The sequence below is a fragment of the Silene latifolia genome, unplaced genomic scaffold (assembly GCF_048544455.1).
Source record: "Silene latifolia isolate original U9 population unplaced genomic scaffold, ASM4854445v1 scaffold_156, whole genome shotgun sequence".
Lineage (NCBI taxonomy): Eukaryota > Viridiplantae > Streptophyta > Magnoliopsida > Caryophyllales > Caryophyllaceae > Silene > Silene latifolia.
In genome coordinates this window covers 16,778-43,154 of record NW_027413141.1, presented here as the reverse complement: position 1 = coordinate 43,154, position 26,377 = coordinate 16,778, and the positions used below count along the sequence as shown (strand labels likewise).

Below are 26,377 nucleotides of genomic sequence, written 5' to 3'. Positions count from 1 at the left end.
ACACAAACACGGATTCTCCCATCCTTTTTGGGTACGGGTACTATGTTAGCTACCCAGTCTGAGTACTCGGAAACTTTGATGAACCCGGACTTGAATTGTTTATCGACTTCTTCTTTTATTTTGAGAGCCCATTCTGTCCTCATTCGACGAAGCTTCTGTTTCACAGGTTTGAAACCTGGTTTGATTGGGATTCTATGCTCTGCGATGTCCTTGTCGATCCATGGCATATCTTTGTAGGACCAAGCAAAAACGTCTTTGAACTCGTGCAGGAGGTCTATGAAATTGGCCCTTTTGGTGGGGCTCAAGGTTGTCCCTATCCTAAGTTCTTGGGGTTCTAGTTCAATTCCTACGTTGATGGGTTCAGTATTTTCTATCACTGGCCCCCCTTCCCCCTCTTATAGTATTTCTTTGGCTATGTAGGTTGGTATTTCGTTTGAGTCTGGGTCTGGGTCATTCTCATTATCATCGTAAACAGAATTGCATTCAAGATAACACGAAGAGAAGCAGAACCTGATTTATTCATATTAAGATTTAAGAAAAGTTGAAACAAGGAAGCCATCTGATCTATAGTCAGTGGTGGTAAAGGGACAGCGGTTGAGACATTTCCCGAACTACTGTTGCTATTTGACACTAAGCTAGGAGAAATGAGGGGAGTGGGAATGACGATAGGAGGAGACTCTCTAGGAACTTCTCTAGACTCCGACTCTGACTCCGAATCTGACTCTGACTCGAATTCATCGTCTTCTGGTTCTCCTTTGAACATCTCTCCTTCTCCAGTGGTGAGCTTGAAGAGTCTTCCTTGATTTTTTGTCCACTTGATCGATTTTCTCCATCCTTTCTACTGATTGGTGTTGGTTTCTGTGCCCAGTGTGGCAATGATCTCATCTATAATGCTTTCGGTGCTCTTGATTAAGGGAAGATCCTGGAGGTAGACATCTTCCTCGCTATCCGCCTATATCCCATTGATCACCTCTTCTTTTAGGGAGATAAGATGTGAGCAATTTAAGGTAGATTCATCACTTATAATCATCAGAACTCCAAGAGGATTCCGAGTGTTGTTAGGCTTACCTCCAGGTGGTATTGGTAGGCGACCGTCTTCAATCATATCTTGAAGTACATTTTTCAGTTTGTAGCATTTTTCTGTATCATGTTCCTTACCTCTATGGTATTCGCAGTATGAATCCTCGTCCCATAACTTGGATTTCTTTTCTGGTTCGGGTGTAGGGCCTATGGGTTGAAGTTTACCCAGCTTCATCAACCTTTTTAGAGCGTTGGAATATGTGTCCCCTAGATTGGTGAATTTCCTTGGAGGGGTATTCTTCTTAGATGGCTCGAGAAGGTTACCTTCATCAGTTTTGCTAGTAGAGCCGTAAGAACGACTTGTTGAGCCTTGATATCCGCGACCTATCGTTTTGGACAAGAGCCCTTTACGGATGTCATCTTCGATCCTCGTCCCTAGTACAGTTAAATCTTTGAAGGTCTTGATGTTTTGATACCTCAAATGATTTGCATAGATGGGCTTTAGGTTGTCCACGAATTTCTCCACGAGAGTAGATTCATCCGGACGTTCAACAAGTTAAGTACTAGTCTTCCTTAACTGACTTAGGAAGTCGGTGAAACCTTCTTTGTCATTTTGGGTAAGAACCTCTAAAGTGCGCATGTTGACCTGGATTTCAGCATTATCCGCGTATTATTTAGCAAACTCGATTGCGGCATCATCCCATGTAGCGATTTTCTTGTGCTCTAGCGAATAGAACCATTGTTTTGAGATGGTGTCAAGAGATGAAGGAAAGATCCTTAAGAACATCTCGGGTTTAATGCCTTTGATAGACATGTAATCCTTGAAAGCACGGATATGGTTCAAAAGGTTTTCATGCCCCTTGAATTTAGGGATATCCGTCATGTTGAAGTTGGTTGGCAACTTGGAACTCACGGCCTCATATTTGCGATTTTTTTCCCTATAAATGTCATCCCCTTTGAGATAAATCAATTGCTCTTCCAAGAATTGGAGTCATTTCTCAGCTGCAGTCATACCTATGGGAGGGTTTTCGTCCCCGTAGTTGTTCACAAATTCATCAGACGCTTCACTTTCTCGAGGAGGCATCCTTGTTTCCACGGCATATATTCGGCCCTCAATGGTGTCAAGGCGATCATACACTTGGTCTTGAGTAACTTGGAGATGAGCTAGCGCGGCTAGGATTTGATCATTACCATTCTGGAGTTGGTTGAAGTTCACGTCGCTTGTTTCAGGCATCTTGGAAACTGAATAAGAGATTGACGACGAATCAAAACACGATCCACCATTCTAGCACACTTACTCGAAAAGAAATGTTGAGACTCGTGAAGTGGGATTGTGCCACTTGTGTCAAGTGAGTTTTGAGGAAATGACAAAGTTTGAAAAATGTTGGTCCTAGTCAACTTTAGTGTAGTTGTAGGAGTGGACTCGAAGTGAGGTTTTGAAATGGGTTTTGAGGCCCGAATTTTGACTCGACAATTTGGCAGAGTTTCGGCTGATTTTGCGCTAATATTAGGCCTAAGTTTCAATTTTTTTTTTTTTTTTACATTTTAAAGAAGGATTTTGAAAAAAAACGTCATGGTTTAATTTAGAAATGGTGATCACATATGGCACAAACATTATACAAGCATTAAAACGGGGTGCTGAGTGCATTTAAAAGGGTTTTGGTATAAAGGGTGGGTTGCCATACCGAACAATCAAACCCGAAGTCTCTGGAGAGGTTCGTACCAAACAAGAGTAAGGCCGATTCCTAGTCCATTTCCTCAAGTAGTGAAAGTCCTTGATACAAACAAGAGTAAGTACCATGGTATGGATGACGTCAATCGCTATCCATCCTTGGGCCCAAATAAGAATTAGGACCGTTTAGACGGGACGATTGGTCGAATGGGTTGGGTTGGGCCTAGGAAGGCCGAATAAACGATCTAGGAAGACCGAGTTATGAAAACCTACAATTGTCTTGTACAAACTATTCCCTAACCTTGTTCAAGTTTCACCCTTTTGGCTACACGTAAGTGTATCACTCCCCAGCGGAGTCGCCAAACTGTGGACGCGGGCCCATGGGGGCGCTTGGGAAATAAGCGTTTGCATTTGTGGAGTCGCCACCAATTTATTGTGGAAAATTGGAAACCGTTCGAATACCTCGTGCTATGTCAAGACACAAAGTTGTGACATGAACACAAAGAACACGTTACCCATAGCATGCTATGTCTAGAATGACTCTCGTGGATGTCAATGAACACGGATGTTCACAGAGATTTGGAGTAAGGGGTGAGGGTACGTATTAGAAGCTCTTCTGATCGAACACCTAATCCCGCCCGCCTTGATAGCAGCCTCTACTAATGATTAGGGAAATTATCTATACTCGATATATTGTCGATTATATGCATGCAATGCAACATCCAACGTTTTAATCCTAACATGTGAAGAATTAGACTAAGTCGGTTAACACGTAATTAAACATGCAATTGGGTCGAAGTAGGAATTAGGTTGATTACATGTGAGAGCATACAAACAATACGATAAAAGAAATACAATAAAAATACAATAAAGAAAATTACAATAGTTACATTGGATTTATTGATTTATGTCGAAAAATACGTTTAAAACGGATAATTTGAGAAAGAATAAATAAATAAATAAACGAACATGAATTAGGGTGATAATTGGAGAAATAGTTAGTTAAATACGTAACTAAATACACTAGGTCAAGGTAACACGGGAGTTCAGGGACAAAAATCAACCAGGAACAGGCGCAGAAGAGCTGCGTCTCTTGGAAGAGGCGTGGCAGTTGTTGCGTCCGTTCCTTGGATAAGTTCTGGCTGTGAAGCCGGAATTGCAAATTGTTAAAATTCGTTGGTGATTTTAATGATTGATTATGAATAATTGACTCGGAGGGAAGTCATCTAGTACATTATTCACATGTGATTGAGTCATAAAAGCAATAAAACATGGAAGGAACCGATTAGAACTAATATTTACAAGATTATAAGGATTAATTAACAAATTAGCAACCTAAACAAATTAATTAGACTAAACAAGTTATTAATGACGAATTAATGATGGTGACGATGAAAAACAGATGAAAAAATATATCAACGACGAATTCCAGAGACTCAATATAGATGAATCGAACCTCTAAAACCCGAATTTGATTTTAATGACGAAAACCCGCAAATATGAATTACTTGGGATTTAAGTCGGGATTTAAAAGATGTATTAATGATATGTCAGATTATTATGCTTAAGTTATTATGTCAAAGAAACAACGAACAATTGAAAACAAAAGAAAAACAAACAAATTAACAAAAGACAGAAGAAGAAGAAAGGAAGCAGGAACTGCGGCAGCCTCACGAAGAGGCGCAGGAGGTGCTGCGTCCGTTCGAAGAGGCGCAGCAGTTGCTGCGTCCTTTCTCGATGATTGTCCTCTGATAATCCGTAAAAAAAGGGGTTTAAACACGGTTTTAGAAATCTGTTTTAAGAGCACTTTCGACATAAATCTTACAATAATGATACTAAAAATAAAGAACAATAACTAAAAGAAGGATTATACACCCTAAGACTTACATGTTTGACGAAACGAGATGAACTAAGTATACATTTAGTGATGCTCGACTCGAATGTAGACATAAGTGCCCTCGTAAGAGGAAATTAAACAGATTGATTAAGTTGATTATTGTGGAGTTGGTCAAATTGGTAGGTCATGCAAAACAAGGCTGGTACTCAGAAAGATCCGAGCTTACGTGGTCGAATGTTCAAGCACGTAGACGCCAAAAAGTAAGAACGTGGTCTAGAATGCAAAGGGAGAAGAGAAGGGCGAATACTCGCGTGAGAAATATGTGAGACTGAAGGTCTCTATTTATACTAATCACACGAAGGAAGTTAGGGTTTTCGGATAAACTTTGGAAATGAATCTCGAAAAGATATGAAAAAATACGAAAAAATACGCAGAAAAGGACTTGGGAAGAGGCGCAGCAGGCACTGCGTCTCTTGGAAGAGGCGTAGCACCTGCTGCGTCCTTTCCCAAGTGGTTTCCTCCTGCAGAAGAAAGATTTATGTGTTTTGGTTATGGAATAACGGATTAATATTGTTTTCCTTAATGTTTTGTGTGAATATTACGGGAAATTATTTGCCAACGATTAAAAGATTGCAAAATGTGGAATAGAAATATCTGGAACATTCCAGAACATTCTGACTCGGTTTTAGAAAATAAAGACGGTTTTTTCTTGACCCGGACTCCAAATGTACTCTAATTAATGTCAAAACGACCGTATCGGCGTGTAGATGACAATTAAGAGGTAGACACAAGTGTTTGAGCGATCACTTGACGATAAACTTACGAACTGTCACAAATCGTTCCGCGTACCAAACATGCGGCCCAATCATCAACGGGTATTTTGCGGGAGGTGCAGAAATGAGGTATCTACAATAGGAAAATATGTGTGCATGTGAATGCATAGTAATTAATAATGGTCAAACAAATTAAAACAATAATAATACATATGAATTTAACATAATCTATATAATAACATAAAAAGGAATGTTGAGCCTCTTTTGAAGTGACGCGTGTCACGCTATATGTTCTTGCCACCTATCATACCTATTTATGCAATAATAACCCAAGGAATAATAACAAAAATTTTGTAAGAAAAAAATGAATAATAATAAATTTTCACTTAATAATACGAAATAAATGCAAATAAATATAAAGACCTCAATAGTCATTTATCTGCCCTTCAATATTTCTAAGAAAAAGATAAAGAGTCATAAAACACTCTTTCACAATTTTAATGACTTTCATAACTACAATCCCTCCTTTATAATGACGTCTTTTATCTTCTTTATTTGTTTCCAAAACATAACAATAAATTTCAAGCATTCACAAAAATAAACTCAAAGCATCTTTTATCCCCATTCTTATCATAAAAAGAAGGTAGGTGAATTTTCTTTTCTATGTTGTTGTTATGAAATTATTGTTTTAATTGTGTTTTTATAATATAGTTTCAGATTGAAAGTTTAACCGTGGAATGAATCATATTACAAAAGAGGTATTCATCAAATTTATTACTTCGATCATTCAAGAATTGATCTTCTTTAAGCATATGTAATTTTTTATTTTCAATTAACCGAGTGCAAAATATGTTTATATACCGTTTATACATGACTAAGATTTGGATGGCAGGGGAAAATAAAAGAGGAGAAAAAATCATCCAAAGTTGAAGAAAATAGTAGAATATGAAAGAAAGAATATAATTGATTAAGTGAAGACTTTTCTTACTATTTTGAATCAATTGATATAATAATTTGCCGTAATGTATCTATAAAGTTGTTAAGGGATAAGAGGTGATTGTTGTAATGTTGAGTTTTATTAATGTTTTATTGGGGACTATTTACACGGAATAAGGTGGAAATTGAGTTAATACGTGAATTTGGAAAACAATTTACATGTTCGTAAATTTCTAATTAATTTCTTTATTAATATTGGTTATATTCTTTTGATCTCTCATGTTTTATTTGCTCTATCGGTTTACTGATCATATTTTCTTTTTAAGATCAAAACGAGGTGAGTGACTTTTGTAATTCATATCAAGTTCCGCCAACTCCAGTATCGTTTGTGATAAATTAGAGGAATCTTGCCGATGCTACTAAATTTTCTTTCTTTACTTAGGGTCGAGGTATTTGTATCTTGTACGTACATATCTATCATTTGATTTATTTATGATTAAAAATATTAGTAAAGCCGCAAATGAATAAAAAATAGTGAAAATATAAATATAAAAAAGGCCTTTAAAAATCCCGTGATTTTCACAGGATACAAAAGTAGTTTAATTATATAAAATGACAACGGTTTTACAAAAAGCGTGACCAATAGATCCCATAACTACGATTGTTCTTTAACTGTTGTCAATTTTGAACCATTGAAACTATTCATATATTTAGTTAAACCGTTTTCAATACATGCGTGACCTCTAAACCCCTATATATAAATAATAACACATAGGAATTTAACATAATTTAACTATATAAAATTAAAACGGTTTACAAAAACTGTGATTAATATATCCCATAACTACGGTTGTTCCGTAACTGTTGTCAATTTCCATTGAACCTATTCATATATTTAATTAAAACGTTTCCAATACATGCATGACTTTTAAACCCTATATATAAATATTAGAACCCTATTATTAAACTTGAAATATTCACAACAAAATCTAAACTCTTTTTTTAATATATCAAATTATATATTCAAAAGAGTTTTCATTAATTATGTCGTCTTATAATTCATCGTCCGATGAAGGATCGTACGAATCTGATGTCGAATCATTCGACGGATTCGAAGATTTTGAAGGCATAACTAGAATTTTGTATGTCAAACTTTTGATGTGCATCATTGACAATCTCTCATACACAGAAGACGGGAATGGGAAGAAAATATTGTCCTATGACCTTTACTGGTTAATAGGGGTGATTCTAGCTGCCGGATTGGATTTAGTTCAAGCTATCCACCCGGCTCTTTCGCATGATGGGTCGTTCAAGGGTCACTCAATCATCGAGTTTGGTGGGGGTGAGGAGCGGGAATGCTTCCGTTAAGCTCGCAAACTGGAGCGAGCTTTTTATAACGACGATTCTTCAAGGTTTTGGTTTGATACCGATAAAGAACGGGAAGGACCATATTTATGGGTCGCAAATGAAGACGACCGTAGACGAGTGGCGTATTTGTACGTACACGATCGTAATTTCGAGTTAGGGAGAGTGCCGTTGGAATGGACAAACGACTTGGTGGATTGGGTTCAAGGTGAAAGAGATGTTTTTAGTGATATTGTCGATGGATTCCGCGCTCTATTCCCTGATTATTAATTAGCTTGTTTTTTTCTTTTTGTTTGATATAATTTTTAAGATCAAATTACCTCGTATGGTTTTATTTCAATTATGTCTTGCTTCATTCCTTTGTTTAGTTTTTGAATACGCAAAGGAATACTTAACAACTAAAATACATAAATAATTAAGCTTCAATTCATTAGGAAAAGAACAACAACAAATTTTATTATACGATAAACTTAATTTCATTGCTAGAAATTACAATAAAAACATAATTATTAATTATTAGAATCTGATGACAAAGGATAATCTTCACGAAGTTCAGTCCACATCAAATCGTAGAGCGGCCCCTTCATTGTCTGCAGCCACCACGGGTGGAATTTCCTCTCTCTCCCATGAGAGAGGCATGGTGACAAGATTGTGATTCCTCCTGTAATGACTCAGCAGAAGATGATTAGCATGGGTCGCAACTCATAGATAAGGCCCGTTTATCTAGCAAACCTAGCCTCTAATTTTCTTGCCTGACGAAAACATTCATGGTGGTTGTCTTCGTCAAACTCGATAAAAGTGAATGCTTGAAAACCCTGCCTGTTAGTCGACACGGGGTGGACTCTTTTAACCGCAGTGAAACCGCGGAAATGAAGCATTTACCTAATCCACCCAATATCCTTATTTACACCCTTTCTATTTTCATAATGAACAGGGAGATTATGAACAATGCAAGTAACAGGATAGACGTAACGACAACGTGATTGTGGTTCCGGTAAACCAACCATATTATTAGGTACGGAGTATTTTTTTTTTTTTGAGGGAAATATTTTAGAGAGAGAATGAAAAATTAAATGTTTGATATTAAACTATAACATTATGACGACATATTTATAGTCCAAATTGAATAGTATAACGCATGCATAAAATTCTGAATAAAGTTACACCTTTTTCGCATGCATTAGTTCAACTCAACTTCTTTGAAAAAATGACCGTTGTCCAAATATACAACAACGAACATAAAAAGACCGTTCTTGTTTTACATTTTATAACGGTTTTACGTAAATCGTTGACAAAAATATGATAACGATTTTGCAGAACCGTTTACAATATATATTTTATAACGGTTTTATGTAAACCGTTGACAAAAATATGATAAGGGATTTTACAGGACCGTTTACGAGATATATTTTAATACGGCTTTTTGTAAACCGTTGACAAAATATAATAACGGTTTTGCAAGACTGTTGATAATTTTGAACACGGTCATCGACATAACCGTTGTTGTACTTTATTAAGTAACGGTTTCACTGTAAACCGTTTCTCAGAATTACGCGCTTCAATATTTGGGAAACAGTGATCTATGTTTTGTTATTATATTTAGTAAACCATTATTATACGGTTGTTGTTAAAGCGCAGAATTGGCGTATTGCGCCTAGGGCGTGTGATATTGAGGTAGTGAAGGACTTTCAGGATGTGTTTCCGGATGATATTCCTGGGTTGCCACCTCAGAAGGACATATATTTTTAGATCGAATTAAAACCTAGGACGGGACCCATTTCTAAAGCACCTTACAGGATGGGACCTAAGGAGTTCGAGGAGATTAAAAAGCAGATGGAGGAACTATTAGATAAGCGCTATATGAGGCCAAGTGTATCACCTTGGGGAGCACATGTATTATTTGTCAGGAACAAGGACGAGAGTATGCGGTTATGTATTGATTACAGGAGCTGAATAATGTGACCATTAAGAATCGGTACCCTTTACCTCGAATTAATGATTTGTTTGATCAGTTGAGTGGGGCTGGAATATTTTCTAAAATTGATTTGAGGTCGGGATAACACCAGTTGAGAATTAAAAATGAATATATTCCTAAGTTTGCATTTAGGACTAGATACGGACACTATGAATTTGTTGTTATGCCTTTTGGATTAACTAATGCACTGGTAGTCTTCATGGACTTAATGAACTGCGTGTTTAGTCCCTATTTAGATCAGTTTGTAGTTGTCTTTCTCGATGATATCCTGGTGTATTCTAAGGACAAGGAGGAACATGTGAAGCTTTTGAGGATTGTGTTGCAGACCTTAAGAGAGAATAATCTTTATGCCAAGTTGAGTAAATGTGAGTTTTGGTTAGAGAAAGTGGCGCTTATGGGTCATGTTGTGTCCAAAGATGGAGTGTCGGTAGCTTCAAGTAAAATTGAAGTAGTTGCCAAGTGGGAGAGGCCGAAAAATGTTGGAGATATTCAGAGTTTTCTGGGTTTGGCTGGTTATTATAGGAGGTTTGTAAAGGAACTCTCAAAAATAGCTAAGTCGTTGACTACCTTAATGAGGAAGGAAAATAGATTTAAGTGTGATGAGAGTTGTGAGAAGGCATTCCTAACCTTGAAGGGGCGCCTGACTACAGCTCATATTCTTGCTTTACCTGAAGGGAGTGAGAATTTTGAAGCATAAATACTGATGTCTCGAAGAATGGTTTGGGGTGTGTGTTGGTGCAGAATGGGAAGGTAATTGCTTATGCCTCGAAACAGTTGAAGCCATATGAGGAAAATTACCCTACTTTTGATTTGGAGCTGGGAGCCGTGGTGTTTGTATTAAAATTGTGGCGCCATTATCTTTATGGAGATACTTTTATGGTGTTCTCTGATCACAAGAGCTGGAAGTATATTTATACCCAGAAGGAGCTGAACAAGAGACAAAGAAGATGGATTGAGCTTATTGGAGATTATGACATGGAGATAGTATATCACGAAGGGAAGGCGAATGTAGTGGCAGATGCACTAAATAGGAGGTTTAATTTGTCCATTCTTTATGCACTGTTATGTCTATAGATACCCGTATCTGTCGATATTGGAATTTATACAAATCCCGCCAGCCACTCGGTGACGAAAGGACACATGTATTCTCAAATGACGTGCTTGTTATATGGATACGTCATATGGATGTCAAGCAAGGTTACGTCGACGATTTTAGTTAATTTAATTAGTTATTTAAATTGACATTTTGAAATGTTTTGAAATAAATAGCTATTTGTTTCTTTGCATTTTCATTTTGAAAATTTATGAAATAAAAGTTTTTATTTCATTATTTATGTTTTAATGATTTTTGAAATAAATGGAACTTATTTCATTCGATTTGAATTTAATTCGAGTTTCAAGCATTTATTTACGATTTATCGTTAGAAATTGTTTTGAAAGTTTTAATTTGTATTTTAATTTGAAAGATGTTTATTTTGATTGGGAAAATCAAAAATGTGTTTTTGTGACGGTTTTTATTTATCGTTTTATTTAATTTGAAGTTTCGAGTTATTAAACCTATTACGCCACATGGAACGAAGATTGTTATTGTAATTGATAATTTAAACAAACATTATTATTCGTAAATGGAAATGACCAAAAAGTTTTATTAATAAAACTTAATTTATCCAAATCAAAATGTGAACAACATCCATATTGTCAAGATCGACAAATTCCATCAGTTACTTCGGGTCCAGTACGGCTATATCAGCTGCGCCCATAATTTCTTCTTCAATGTTAATCATGACTACATCCCCTCTAGGTGACTTTTTTACAGCTAGGCGGTGCAAAGCCATCAGCGAAGCAGTTTTCATTTTTTTCTTATATGCACACGATTCATAATAAGAATCATAAGCAGGCTTGATTGCAACAACTTTCGTTGACGTAGTAGTAATTGCTTTAGCTGCCATCATGGCTTTGCTTAACTTCTTCAAATGTAAAGATTAAAGTACTTATGATATGTTAATATTCGTACCCTAATATATATAAAGATCAAGTAATAATTAACGTCTGCATATAGGTACCTTGGGGATGACAACATTGATAAGGTTGTCAGGCCATTGCACATAAGAGCTTAGGGCTTCTTTCAAATAAGTGACCTCCTCATTAGGAAATGGTACTTTTGCTTCCCCATACTCGTCTTTATATAATTGGGACACTTCCACTTTCCTACATTTGTCACGAAGGGGTATACCATGAACCTTAACTTGCTGAAGCCGGTCGTAATTGAACACGTCTCCCCTGGAAACAGCAACTTTCTGTTTCCCCTGTAAATAGAACAGACGACAAGCCACCTTGCAATCGCCCTTCACGACAGCTTTAATCAATTAGTACACATACATTCACTACCTTTAATAAATTTCATAAGTAAAAAAAGTGTATTGAGATGAATAATTATAAACTAGCAGCTATTACCTTTTTCGGTGTAGAGAAGAACGTCTGATCATCAACTACCTCGATCTCATCCTGTGTCACGGCCTTCCTGGCTTCCTTTTCCTCTTCAACTGCCTGATATCGATCCTCAGCTCCCACCTCAGTTTCCTTTGCCATTTCCTTCTCCCTTGCCATGTCCTCCTCGGCTTCCTTTTGTACATTAACACTTGTCCATATAACACGTACTGATTTTCCAAATCATATAACACATTGTATATATATATAAGACATAAATATTATTACCTTTTTTTCCTCCTCCTCCTCCTCCTCCTCCTCCTCCTCCTCCTCCTCCTCCTCCTCCTCGTCCTCTACTTCCTTTATGAGTTCTTGAACCATATCCAACTCTTTTTCTAATGGCTTTTCCCCATTTTCCAACATTCTCACCATCAACCTGGCTATTTTCTGTAGCTGTCTAGTAGAAATTAATGTCAACATATATAGTTATAAATTACGTTGGTTCAAATACAGTATTTATAGATGACCTACTTGGAATCATCACCACTTTGAGTAGTTTTCCCAAAATACTTAAACGATACCAACATGCGTCGATACCCCTCTCACATGACCTGGATTCTCTGCTTTGCCGATTGCCCTAGCAAGAATGTCATCACGTCCTTCAGGCTTCCAATTTCCTTCATGTACCTCCTTCTCACAGATCATCTACATACACATAAAACCATTAAGCAACTCTCAATTTTATAACTCCGACCACCAACGGTAGGAGTGACATATTTATTCAAACTTAAAATTTTCTCTTTGATGTCCTTATCATATTCAGTTTTCGTCTTTCCATTCTTAGGAGTGTGACCTTCCACCCAGGCGTCGTGACGACTGAATTTTCTAATCTTTGCCTACAATTCATTCATCACATTGATATCCTCTCAAAATATGTATGATGACTATGAACATATATAACATCCGACTAAAACACCTAATAGTCTAATACTATAAAAATTGTTTACTTACAAGTTTCTTCTTAACCAATCTATAACCACCTCGGGAGCCGTAAAAGATGGTCTTTTTCTTTGAAATGGTCGCCTTGTTCCTATCACTCGTAGCCTTCATCAAATAAATTGTATCAAGAAACGTAAGCATGACCAAACACTAAACTAAGTATACTTCTTTACTTATTATTATTAAGTTACCTGAAACTTGTCAGAGTGCCTATAAGCGATATAGCTATCCCAATGGTCCTGACTCACATACGGATACTTCTTTTTTGGTGGGTTCTTGTTCATCTCCCCGGTTTTCTTGTTGAACAAGTGGTTCTCAGCAATCTTTAACTTCCAAGATCTGAGGGCTTCCCCTGTCTTTTTTTTAGGTACTTATCATACTTTTCGGGGACAATGTAAGCTAACTGCATATATGATGAGCATAGTTGGTACAAGTGTTTCGGCTAAAACACATATCAAGTAGTGACTTAATTTCAGCTAAAACATTTATTATTGTATAAATATACCTTTATTCTATTTATTAGCACGGTGTTCCGTATTTTACTCAGTTCACTGATACGCGGCGTACTGAGAGGCACATACTGTCTTACACAACAACAAATAATAACAATTCATACTTATAATAACAAACAAATATCTAGAGAGGAGGGTTTAATTCTTCTTTAAAGAAGAGAATTCGGATTGATCTGGCGGCGGCAATGGCGATGATGACGATGACTGCGACGGCGATGGGGTAGGCTGGTACTTGAGGGGAAGCTCAATGTTTGAGAATATTATGTGGGGGAAGGGAAGCTCAGGGTATATATGTGTGAATAATGCAACACTTGTAATACCTTGTTTATTGGAAAGTAATAAACACGGTATAAGACAAACCATTGTATTTTGTTTCCAAACAGACTACGATTTTGTTTGAAACCGTAATTGATTAGTACTATCTACAACGGGTTAGAAATAACCGTTGTCTGTAATATTTTCATGTTGTTTGATTTTCCCGTCAAGAAATAAAGTATCATTTTTATATACATAACAACGGCCTGAACCGTTATAACTGAACACGTCCAGAACAACGGTTTAGGTATAACCGTTTTATTTTATATTTTATTTTGTTTGATTTTCCCGCCAAGAAATAAAGGATCATTTTTATATAGATAACAACGGCCTGAACCTTTATAACTGTACACGTCCTGAACAACGGTTTAGGTATAACCGTTGTATTTAATAATTCATTTTGTTTGATTTTACCGCCAAGAAATAAAGCATCATTTAGTATTATTTTTCCCTAACCCGCCCGCTGCAACAGCAGAAAAAGTTTACAACAGCAGTTTGATATATAACAGCAAGACCATAATTACACATGACGTAAGATATCTTGATTGGATTGCTGATATTTTCACGGCAGCCGGGAACGTTTTTTGGATTTGTTAGTCCCTTTGTTAACCCAAATACCTTCATCATGATCGTCCCGTGTATATATGTTTGGAATTTTAACATTTTCAACATCATTACCAAATTGCGATATAGCACTGTGATCAAATCCTTCAAATTCGACGTCTTCATCATCTGGAATTCGGCGATGGCAAGATAGAACAACTGACCACTTCTTATCCATAAGATCGGTAACATAAAACACTTGTTTTGCTTGTGACGCTAATATAAAAGGATCGTCCTTGTTTCCAACCTTGTCAAAATTTACTAATGTGAATCCTAAATCATCCTTTATAACACCATTGTTGTTGTCAACCCACTTACACCGAAATAGAGGTATCTCAAAATCCATGTAGTCTAAAACCAATATCTCTTGAATAACTCCATAATATTGCATTGTACCCAAAATAGGATTTTTATCCTTTGAACTAGCAAAGTATATTGCCTTAGAATCTACGCAAACTCCACTGTTTTGCATTGTGCTCGCCTCATCTTAAATGTGGGTGTAGAAAGTGTACCCATTGATCGTATACCCGCTATAAAAAGTTGCATGAGCATCAGGACCGAAAGCGAGATGTCGTAGGCTGGTTGAGCAATCATCAATTGGCTTGTCATCATCATAAATAGTATCCTTAAACCAGTTACTAAATTACTTGTAATGCTCATTTGCATACCACCTTTCGTTCTTATGAGGGTGTTTTCCCTTAAGGTAACTCTGGTGTTCCATACTATAAGGCTCGACATGATCATCGTTAAAAAGAACGTATGTATGAGATCTATGTCGCATGTCAGATGATATATCCTTGGAAACACGACCCCTTACACCTTCTCCATTCATACAGTCACTATGACGATTCATAGGAGCTCCAATTAACTCATCCAAGGAGAGGTACGCGTAACAATACGAAAGAGCTTCATCGATAATTGCTCGCTCAGCAATACACCCCTCTGGACGATACCTATTAGATCTGTAATCCTTTTAAACTTTCATCAATCGTTCGAATCGGTACTGATATCTCAAATACACTGGCCCGAGATACAAAACCTCCCGAACTAGATGGACAGTCAAATGAACCATGATAGTGAAAAATGAGAGAGGAAAATACATTTCAAACTGACAAGGACTGGTGACAAGGATGTCCTGCAAAGTTTCCGCTTCATCGGGATCAATGACTTTACTGTTGATTGATTTGAAGAAATAGCAAAATCTAATTATAGCATGTCGAACCTTTGGAGGTAGAATGGAACGAACGGCCATAGCTAGTAGTTGTTTTATCAATGTATGACAGTAATGTGACTTTAAACCAGTAAGTTTTAGGTCCTGCAATGAAACAAGGCTTCTAATATTAGAAGAATAGCCCTCTAGCACCTTAATACCAAGCAAGCATTCGGAAAACTCTTTCTTCTCCTTTTTTGAAAGAGTATGAGCCGCAGGCGGCAAAAAAGTCCGATTTCCTTTTGTTTTAGCTGCCAGCTCGGGCCTAATACCCATCTCAACCATATCATCCTTAGCTGCCTTGTTGTCTTTTGTCCTACCTGGAACATTCAGCAGAGTATTGATTATATTATCACAAATGTTCTTTTCAATGTGCATAAAATCTAGGCAATGTCTAACCGGGAGGTCACGCCAATACGGAAGTTTGGTAAAAAATATGGTTTTTTTTATAACCACGAGTAGACAACTTAGGTCCCTTCTTCCCATACGTTATCTCAATATCTTTCACTTTCTCATACACTTCATGACCATTCAAAATCTGAGGAGTCCCACGTTGCTCAGGACACCCATTAAACGCCTTCTGAAGCTTACGATAATGATGATCAGGGCATAACCATCGATGATTTCCCCTGTACACTTGCTTGCGAGAATGCTTCAAATATTCTGATTCAACATCCCCCCCCCCCCACCCCCACACAATGGGCAAGCCTCTTTCCCATGTACAGTATGTCCAGAAAGATCGCCGTACGCCGGAAAGTCAGTTTGTACACAATAACATTGCTGTCAGATTGAAACTTTCCTTCTTATAACCATCAAACACTGGTATCCCTCTTTCCCACAGAATCTTCAGATCATCTAGAAGTGGTTCCAAATACACGTCTATGTTATTTCCAGGTTATCGAGGGCTAGATATCAACAAAGACAACATCAGATACTTCCTTTTCATGCAAACCCATGGGAAAAAATTATAGATGGCCAACACAACTGGCCAAGTACTGTGTTGGGTACTCATATTTCCATGAGGGTTCATTCCATCTGTGGAGAGCGCTAGACGCAAGTTCCTTGCTTCTTTGGCGAAGTCAGGATATTTAGCGTCAAACTCTTTCCACTCTTGACCATCTGATGGGTGTCTTAACTTTCCATCTTCAATCCTTCCACTATTATGTCAAGTCAACATTCTTGCATCTTCTTCATTCAAATAAATCCTTATGAATCTTGGTATTATTGGAAAATACCACAACACCTTAGATGGGATCCCTTCCTTTGTCTTATAACGTCATACAGAGCAGCGCGGACAATATGATAATTTCTCATAATATTTATGGTACAATATGCAGTCATTAGGACAAGCATGTATTTTCTCATATTCCATGCCCAATTCTCTAATCATTTTTTAGCCTCATATGTCCGACTCGAAAGAACATTACCGTGAGGAAGCATGTCACATAGAAAATCTAGAAGATCCGTAAAACTCTTATCACTCCACCCATTTGTCCCCTTCAAGTTATATAACTTTACCACCGCGGACAATTTGGTATACTTCTTACAACTAGTAAATAAAGGCATTTCAGATTGACTCAACTTCTCAATTAAATCATCAGCATTTATTTCCCCATCACCGGTGGCTTCAAAATCATCGAATCCATCATCTTCAGCAAACTTCTCACCTAAAAGAACTTCAGGTGTAGGAGAACAATTGTTTACACAGACATCATATCCCTCATCCCCTATATCTAAACCAGTAGCTTTAGGTGTATGATTATTTACCTCTACATCAGATTCCCCATCCTCATCCTCTAATTCTCCATAAAAAATCCAACGTCTATAATCTCTACTGAAACTATTATTTTCTAAGTGTATTTTGACATCTAGGATAGGCAAAATCCTAATATTACCACATCTAATACAAGGGGGGTGGGGGGGGGATTGATGAGTGGAGATGAAAATTTTCAATAACGAAATTGTAAAATTCAGCAAATCCATCATTATAAATGGGATCACCAATTTCACCATCAATCATCCAAGTACGACCCATATATAAGCCAGTAGCTATGAAAATGAAATTACCTTTTTTAAGCAATAAATATTAATGACGGCGACGACGCCAAAGATGACTTGTTCACCATCAGTCATTCTATTATTAATACCTTTAAAATTTCATTTATTTTTAGAGTTGCATAATCTAAGACGATTCTTATAAGAACCGTTGTAATTGTGCATGCATGCATGAGGTGAATAATGGTCAAACAATCAAAAATAATAATAGGGCATGCATTGGTAAACTAAAATCACAAACTTTTTAGTTTTCACAGTGGATCTGTTTTTACAATGGTTTTAGGAAACACCGTTGTTAATTGGTGTAATATGACAATGGCTTTAAAATAACCGTTGTTGATCTTATTATGACAACGACTTTAAAATATGACAACGACTTTAAAATAACTTAACAGTTTTCACAGTGGATCTTATTATGCCGTTTCCATTCTTTTTTATTATTATAAGTAGAAAGTTGGTCATTATAATATTTTATTTGGTGGATTGCATTTGCGTGTAAGGACTTAATTAAAACGTAACAAATAACATAAATTATTAAACTTTAATTCAAATAACCACCATAATCAAAATACAACTCATAATGTCAGATAATAATTAAAGACTTAATTAGAATCTGATGAAGTATTAGGATAGTCTTCATTCCTAATTTTGGCATAGATCAAGTCGTAGATCGACTCTTGATCATCAGCGGGCAGCGCATGAGGAATGGCCTCTTTCTCCCATGACATAGGCATGGTGGCAGGAATGTGATGCCTCATGTCTTGTGTCAGCAGATGATGATCAACATGGGTTGCAACCAATAGATAAGGGCTCTTTTGTTTAGCATCCGAATAAAAGTCCTCTTTCCCCGCATCTTTCCCCGCAAATCTAGCCACTAATGTTCTTGCCTGACGAAAACAATCATGGCAGTTGCCTTTGTCAAACTCGATAAAATCAAAGCCTACAAAACCTTGCTTGTTTGTAGACACAGGGTACACTTTTTAACCGCAGTGAAACCGGAGTCATGAAGCATTTGAGTCAACCACTAAAAATTAGGGTTTAAACCCTTTCCATTCCCATCGTAACGAACCGGGAGATTACGGAGAATGCAAGCAAAAGGTTGTGCGTAACGATAACGTGATCGTAGCTCCGATACACCAGCCATATTTTTTTTAGAGAGAAATTAAAGAGTAAATGTTTGATAATAATTTAGATTTTGACCTAAAACATTATGAAGACATATTTATAGAATTATTTTGGTCAAATTGAATATTTATTAAAGTTCTGATAAATTTTTGCATGCAGTGGTCAAACTGAGAAATCTAATCAAATAGTGACAACGGTTGAATTGAAAAACCATTCTTTCATAATGGAAAATGATAACGGTTACAAGAAACCCGTATCTATAACATAACAACGGGTACCACAAACCGTTGCTGGTGCTAATTTAGCAACGGTTTTTGAAACGCCGTTTTCTTAAACTGGTAACGGTTGTCTAACAACCGTTGATAAGAGAGATTTTATAACGAGCTTTTGGAAACCGTAAACGTTTTTGATAACGGTTTGTTAAGTAGCCGTTGTCACATTATAATAACAATGGTTTTCGTGGAAAACCGTTATTCGCATTATCGCGGTCTAGGTTTCCGCCAATATTTGGAAAACGGTAATCTAAGTGTCATTATTAAATGTATTAAAACGTTGTGATACGCACCTTATTGATTGCCAGATTTGGCGTAGTGATATGGCTTCTTTTTCATGCTTGCATTTGAATGTTTTGACATGTGGTTTTGAAATGATTACCATATTAGATTGCGGGCACATTCTCATGAGTCGAGGATAGGTGAGTATTTTCACACAAAATGTCCTTCCACATACAAATGAATTTGAGTGCATCGTGAGAGTCCATTAGTCAAAAGATCATGCAAGTGCTTAAAGGTTCGTTCAAAGTCTTCCATGCTATGCCGTCATTTAAATCTCATCCATGTTTTTGCATTATTCCTTTTGCCATGTTGTTTCGGGTTTTGAATCATTATGCTTAGCTTGTGTTAGGATGTTGCAATTGATGGGATATGGTTTCTTGCTTAGGGACAAGCAAGAGTTTAGCTTGGGGGAGTTTGATAAGTCCATTTTATATAAACTTTATGTTCTTATTTTGGCTCTAATATACATAACATGTGTACTAATCTTAGTGGTTTTATGAGCTAATGTTGTATTCTAGATGTCTTTGCATGGTATGTCACATTTTTTAGGAACTTGAGCTTTTAGGAGCTTATTTCTAACAAATTTTCAAGAGCTAGTATACAAGGCTAAGTGTGGAAGCAAGATGGACCATGGTAGGATATTATGGAAATGACAAGTCCAATCATGAAGAATTATGAAGTGGGTTGATGCACAAATGAAATCACAAATGAAGCCCAAATTAAGAAGTCCACACAAACTCAATATGGGATGCTCAACTTTAGATGCTCATGGGATGCTAAATTGTGTGATTAACCAAAGGCTTAAAGATGGGATTAATGGCTCGCATTGGATCCCCTTGGCAATTACTCAAGAATTGAAGGAAAATTAAGAGTGTGCTTAGGATGCCATTTTGGATTCCATATGAGCATTCAACTGGAGGAATTAAGGAGCATTAAGTCATAGCATTGGATTCCTTTGCAAATTTTACTCCCTTATTCTTATATAAAGGGTGTTGATCAACACACTTCTTACACACCTTTTGCCACACATTTTCCACATAGAATTCTCTCTAAACTTCAGTAGTTATAATAGATTTGTGTATTTTAGTTTTCATTAGTTTGTTATCATTTCCTTTAAGTATTACAAATTATAATTTCATTTCCAAGTTATTTCCTTTTGCATTGTTCTTCAATTCCAATTCCATTTCCATTGTTGAGGTAATTTATTTCTAGTATTATTTCTTTATCATTATGTTTATCATTTTAATTTGTTCATCATTAGCGTAATTTACATAATGCAAGAGTATTATATCTTTTCTAGGGGATAAAGGGAGTCATGCATAAAAAGTATTTGTAACATGATAAATTAGGATGCTTAGTGATCACATACTAGTTTCTATAACATGCTTGTACCTTATTTTTAATCTTTGATAATTGGCCATTGTCTTAGATTAAATTTGTTAATTCATTTTTATAAGTCGAGAGGCACGAAAATGAATTAGACTAAGTATGTTTTAGTAGACGACCTAGCCATATCGAGAGATCGTAAGGACCCGGTCTATGGTTGACACTAATATCGAGAGGTGGGTGTCTTTAACTCTAAACAATTATCATTACTATCCAATACGAGTTTGACATAAAGCATTTACATATATTTGCATGTGTGACCCGACTTCCCTAGACTCATTCTTTATTATTGTTTTTACATCGACATAAATCAAATCAATCAATCAACCGCATTGACTCAAGATAAATTTCACTCCATAACAACTAATTAACAAATACCGTCTCTTCGTGGATTCGACTCCTACGTACTACATGTATTTGTGTCTAGGGTATTTATTTTACATAGGTGTGCGATAGCCTATCACATATCCACAATGTCAAGGGTGAAGTTGCATAAAGAGGTGGAGAAAATGGGTATTTGTATGATTCAAAAAGGTGATTCAATTGGGGATTTGATCATGGAACCCGAGTTATATTCTGAGATCAGGGAGAAGCAAAAAGATGATCCAAGTGTGGCGAAGTGGCGCGCGGCCGTGAGCAGTGTCGTGAGCACTAAAGGTGTTTCCAAGTTCGAGATTCATTTTGATGACAGTCTTAGATTTGCTGGGAGATGGTGTGTACCTGATAATGATGAATTAACAAGAAAGATCCTTACTGAAACTCATTCTACACCTTATTCTGTTCATCCTGGAAGGGACAAGTTGTATAAAGATTTGAAGAAAACGTTCTGGTGGTCTAAGATGAAGAAAGAGGTTGCTGAATTTGTTGCAAGATGCTTGGTGTGCCAAAGGGTTAAGGTAGAGAAAAAGAGACCACAAGGTAAAGTTCAATCTTTAGATTTGCCATAATGAAAGTGGAAGAGCATTTTCCATGGATTTTATTGTTGGCTTGCCAAGGAATAGATACCCAGTATCTGCACCTTCCGAAAACCACCAGAAGATGATCGGACTATAACGTGTTTTTGATATCCGTGCGTGGATTGGCTATACATGAAATGGTTTAATGCTCTACTCGGATATGAAAAATGATTTCATAAATGGTTTTCTAACTTCATTTGCATTAAAATAACACTATTTAGAGTAAAAACCGTCTTCGGACCCAAAATCGACTAAGAAACCCACAACTCGAGTCAACTTAAGTTAACCCAAATCTCGAATGCCAAAAATAATGCCATGAATGTCTTTATCATGTCATTTCTATTAAAATGACCCTATTTAGAGTCTAAACCGACACCAGGCCAAAAACCGACTCGAAACTCAAATCCCGACTCACACGGGTCAAACCCGAGTCAAGAACACAAAATACCTACCCCAAATAACACCCAAGATCAAGCTTACACGGCTAATCAATCACCTAAGACCACAAATCTCAACCAACAAAACATTGGTTAGAACAAATGGAAAATCCAAAATTCTGAAAGGGACAATACACCCCTTTGAATCACTAGGTGCCTCGCGCCTAAAGGAGCTATCTCCTTAGCCTCTAAGCAAACTCAACCGACCTACCACCCCACATTTCTCTATAAATACCCACCATCACACACCACAATCCTTACCCGAGCGTCCTGTTGGAATATGTGTCCTCCGACAATAATGAGATCACAACTGTCGATCATGATGATCACATGTTTAAATCTCATTTTAAGAATACATGTGGGATGTAATATTTTACAGTCAACTGGTCCACACATATCGGTAATGACTGGCTGACTAGAGTTTGACATTACTGTCGTGCGACGGTGGTGATCAGTTGATCCCCTTAGGTCATACCTAAAGGGTAACACTCTTAATTGATTATTTAATGTATCGTATGTCGATACGGGTTAATTAAATTGCATAAAATTGACGGACGATTTTGTGAGTATTATTGACGTGTCTTATTGTAATTCAATTAAATAAAGATACGGTCTAAGTAATCAAATTGTTTTATTGCTTAGATAAAATTATTGTTTGCGAAACAATTGAAACTGAATGAATAATTTATTATAAATACAAGACGTTGTGATTTATAATTGATAAACCATTTTCTGTACAAGTAATTATGAATTACTAAGTCGATTTTTGTACATGACGTATTTTTATAAATACGTTGATTTTTAATATGTTAAAAATACATGACAATTTCACATGATTAGTAACATGTGACAATTGACAAATGACAAATATAAAATGGACCTCCCATTTTATGTAAGTGTCGAAAATAAGGAGGGAGTATTAGGTTTAAATTATGTTAATTATGTTTAAGTGGAAAGCATAATCATAAAACCTAATTCATAGCCATGCACACCTAGTTGCTTTTGTGAAGAGTATCTTGGTCATGCATTGGCCCTTGCCACCCCCTATACCCGTTTTTCAAAGGGTAATTATCGAGAGTTTTTCTCTCTAACTATTCATTCACAACTTGAATTATTTTCTAGTGTAAGAAAATAAAAATTCTCTCTAATTTTTGAAAGCATAGAGAAATAAAATCTCACAATATTCATCCTCTCTTAGCCGAAATTTCAATAGACCAAAAATAATATTTTGGGTCATTTTAGTAAGATTATTATTATTATTCTAGATCAAGTAATATTAATCTATTAAGAGGTTATCTTGGGTATTCATCTTTGGGAGGGATTCTATCTTTGAATCCTTGTTCTTCCATTTGTAAGGAAAGCTCAAGAATAAGTAAGAAGGAGATCTTACTTGTGCCCTCTAATCCGAAATTTCATTGTAAGAAAGACGATTTCTTCTCTATTTCTATTTATGTTTGCATGCATAAGATCTAGATTTAATTTTATGACTAAATTAAATGTCACATATTTGAATATGTAAATTAATGAGATTAATGAATTTCTAACAAGCGGTATCATGAGCCTTAGGTTGTTTGCATGCAAATCGGTTATTGTTTTTCCAAGTTATAAGATTAACAAACAAAACCTATAAATTTGTGTTTATTATGAAATATCATGAAATTTATTTGCATGTTAAAGTTTCTGGTCCTAAAATGTTTTTAGTATATTTTGGTTTATTTATGGATTTTATTGTTCATTTTATAGATTATTGGCATTAAAATGTGATTTTTATCATAAAAATGTCATTTTTGGACTAAAAATAGCTAAACTTTGATTTGTTCAGTGGTTTTTGGATATGTTTTCACATATATTATCTACTGATGGACTGTAACATTTCATGATAAAATGAGTTGTTATGCTCGAAATATGGATTTTTCAAGTTAAAATCGTATTTAAATGGAAAAATAGGTTAATATGAGTTATATTTCAAATCTGGTCATGGAAATTAAGTATGTTGTCACATGAAATTTTACAAAATGTGTGTAAAATATTTGGCTATAATAAAGTCTTTATGCATGATTTATGAATTTTTTGATGAAAAATTACATAAATAGTGACTTTAATTAGTAAAAATGCTAAAACATACTTTATGACTAAGGAAAAATGTTACATGTTACATTTTATCATATATTTCAGATCTAAAAGTTAAAAGTTGATAAAAATAATTTTTCTCATATTTTTATGGTAATAATTGTTAAAATCGATAAACCGCAACATTGTTTTTCTCGATAAAGTTTCGAAATTTTTAACCTAAGTTTTTTAATATTATGAGTGTCATGGTATTTTTCCAGAATGTTCATGAGTTTAAATTTCAAATTTTGAAATTATTTGAAATTTTTATGATTTAATTTGAAGTTTATGGAATAATTTTGTATTTTAGCTCCATTCATGAACAATATTAAGAAATCTAGGTTAATTATTGTCAAATGTTAGTGGAGACTAATTTTGAGTCCTAATATGGTTAGGGTAATTAACTTGTACATAAATATGATTTTATGTAATTATTGTGATTTTAAAAGGTTAAATCACGCAAATCCGTAAAAACCGATTAATATACGATATTGGCTCCTTAAAGGCAATTTAGCATAAAATTGGGCATGTTCATACATATTATAATGCTATATTTTATTTATGATTGTCAAATTTTAATTTTATGTAATTTTTTGAATTATGTAATTTTACTTAGTATTGCCTTAGTTTTAATTGTTATTACCCGAAATGTATGGGAATATCGATTCGATTGTAATTTATTGTGATCTCGTATCACCGTTTTGTAATTTAATATATTTATTTTATTTTAATTACAAATGTATAATAGGAAATTATGTAATTTATTTATTCTGGAGTTCCTTGAAGACGGTGCCACTCGAGAAGGCGATTCATCAAAGAAAATGTTGCCTTGAAATGCGTGCCAAGACCGAAGTTCAAGGGACCAAAGGAGTTGGTTTCCGAATTTGTAATAGTTTATTAGATTTACTATTTTAGGAAGGCCATACTAGGATTTTATTTATGCTTTGCATTTTATTTATATGTTGCATGCATCGCTAAATCGCCATAACTAAAACATGCATTATCATTAAATCGAGTAAATCGACCGTGTCAATTACAATTATCGTAGTTTAATACTGTCGTTTCGTACCAAAAATAAATACCTAAGTACAACTAACAGAAGTCAGCGGTAAGTAGGGTCGATCTCCACAGGGAGGCGGTATACTATCTATTTGTCTATTTATCTGTCTAAATGTCACAATTGGGGGTTTTGATTGATTTAACTAAACTAGAGATTAAGGCAAGGGAAATGAATAAGAGAATTAACAGTAAGAGAAGGGAGTATGCTAAGAGTCGGTCCACCGTGGCAGCTACACTATCGGAAATACTGAGGCGATTAGACTATTGATAAGAAGAGCTATGGTCGTCACCTTTCGGTCCTTAAACCACCCTAGAGCGTAAATAGCTTAACTTTCGCCCTCACTACGATACCCTATTGTAATTAAGCAAGCCTTCCCTTCCAATCTTTCGATCCAGGTCGGGGTTAACTAGATAAATTGGTCTCCTGCATGCATTCATTCAACTAGATAACAATTAAATTGCCTAATACAATTCCTATCGCAAGGCTAATCTAAGAAAGTCAATTAAAACATCGCTACCACGGCTTCCCTAATCCTAACATACTAAGGGGAATTAGCTACGCATAATTAAATGGAGAACAAGAAATAAAGGAGAAATAAACATTAAATAAAAGTAAAGAGAAGGAATGAATTACTGAATTATTGATCCGGAAAAGAAAGAGCAAAGTAACAGTGTAAAAGTAGCAGTGACCGAGTAAGGGGAGAGTAAAAGAGAGTCTTCGGATCCCCTAAAACTGGCGTGCAAGCCTTATTTATAGCAAAAACATAACATAATAAAACCTAATTAACGAAACAGGCCAAGCCCGTCAAAGATTGTTGCTCGATCGAGCACCTAAGGCTCTCGATCGAGTGATATTCCTTAGCATTCCTCTCGATCGAGAACAATTCCTCTCGATCGAGGACTTCTTTCCCTTTAATCACTCGATCGAGAAGAAGTAGCTCTCGATCGAGCAAATGGGCTATCGATCGAATAGAAATAGTTCTCGATCGAGCACTTCTCAGCGCGTAATTCCTACTTCGCGCACTGAACTTCAAACGGCTGCCATTCCTTCG

At 35.9% G+C, this 26,377-nt stretch overlaps 1 protein-coding gene across 1 annotated transcript; it reads left to right on the top strand.

Annotated features, from left to right (window-relative positions):
- The first annotated feature begins 21,237 nt into the window (after nt 1-21,237).
- Nucleotides 21,238-21,711, top strand: LOC141637886 (uncharacterized). The gene has a single exon (XM_074447294.1). The coding sequence runs from the start codon at nt 21,238-21,240 to the stop codon at nt 21,709-21,711; it is 474 nt and encodes a 157-aa protein (XP_074303395.1).
- The last annotated feature ends 4,666 nt before the right edge of the window (nt 21,712-26,377 follow it).

Excerpts from the sequence above, each read along its gene's own strand:
- LOC141637886 (XM_074447294.1), top strand. The coding sequence starts at position 21,238 with ATGTCAAGGGTGAAGTTGCATAAAGAGGTGGAGAAAATGGGTATTTGT.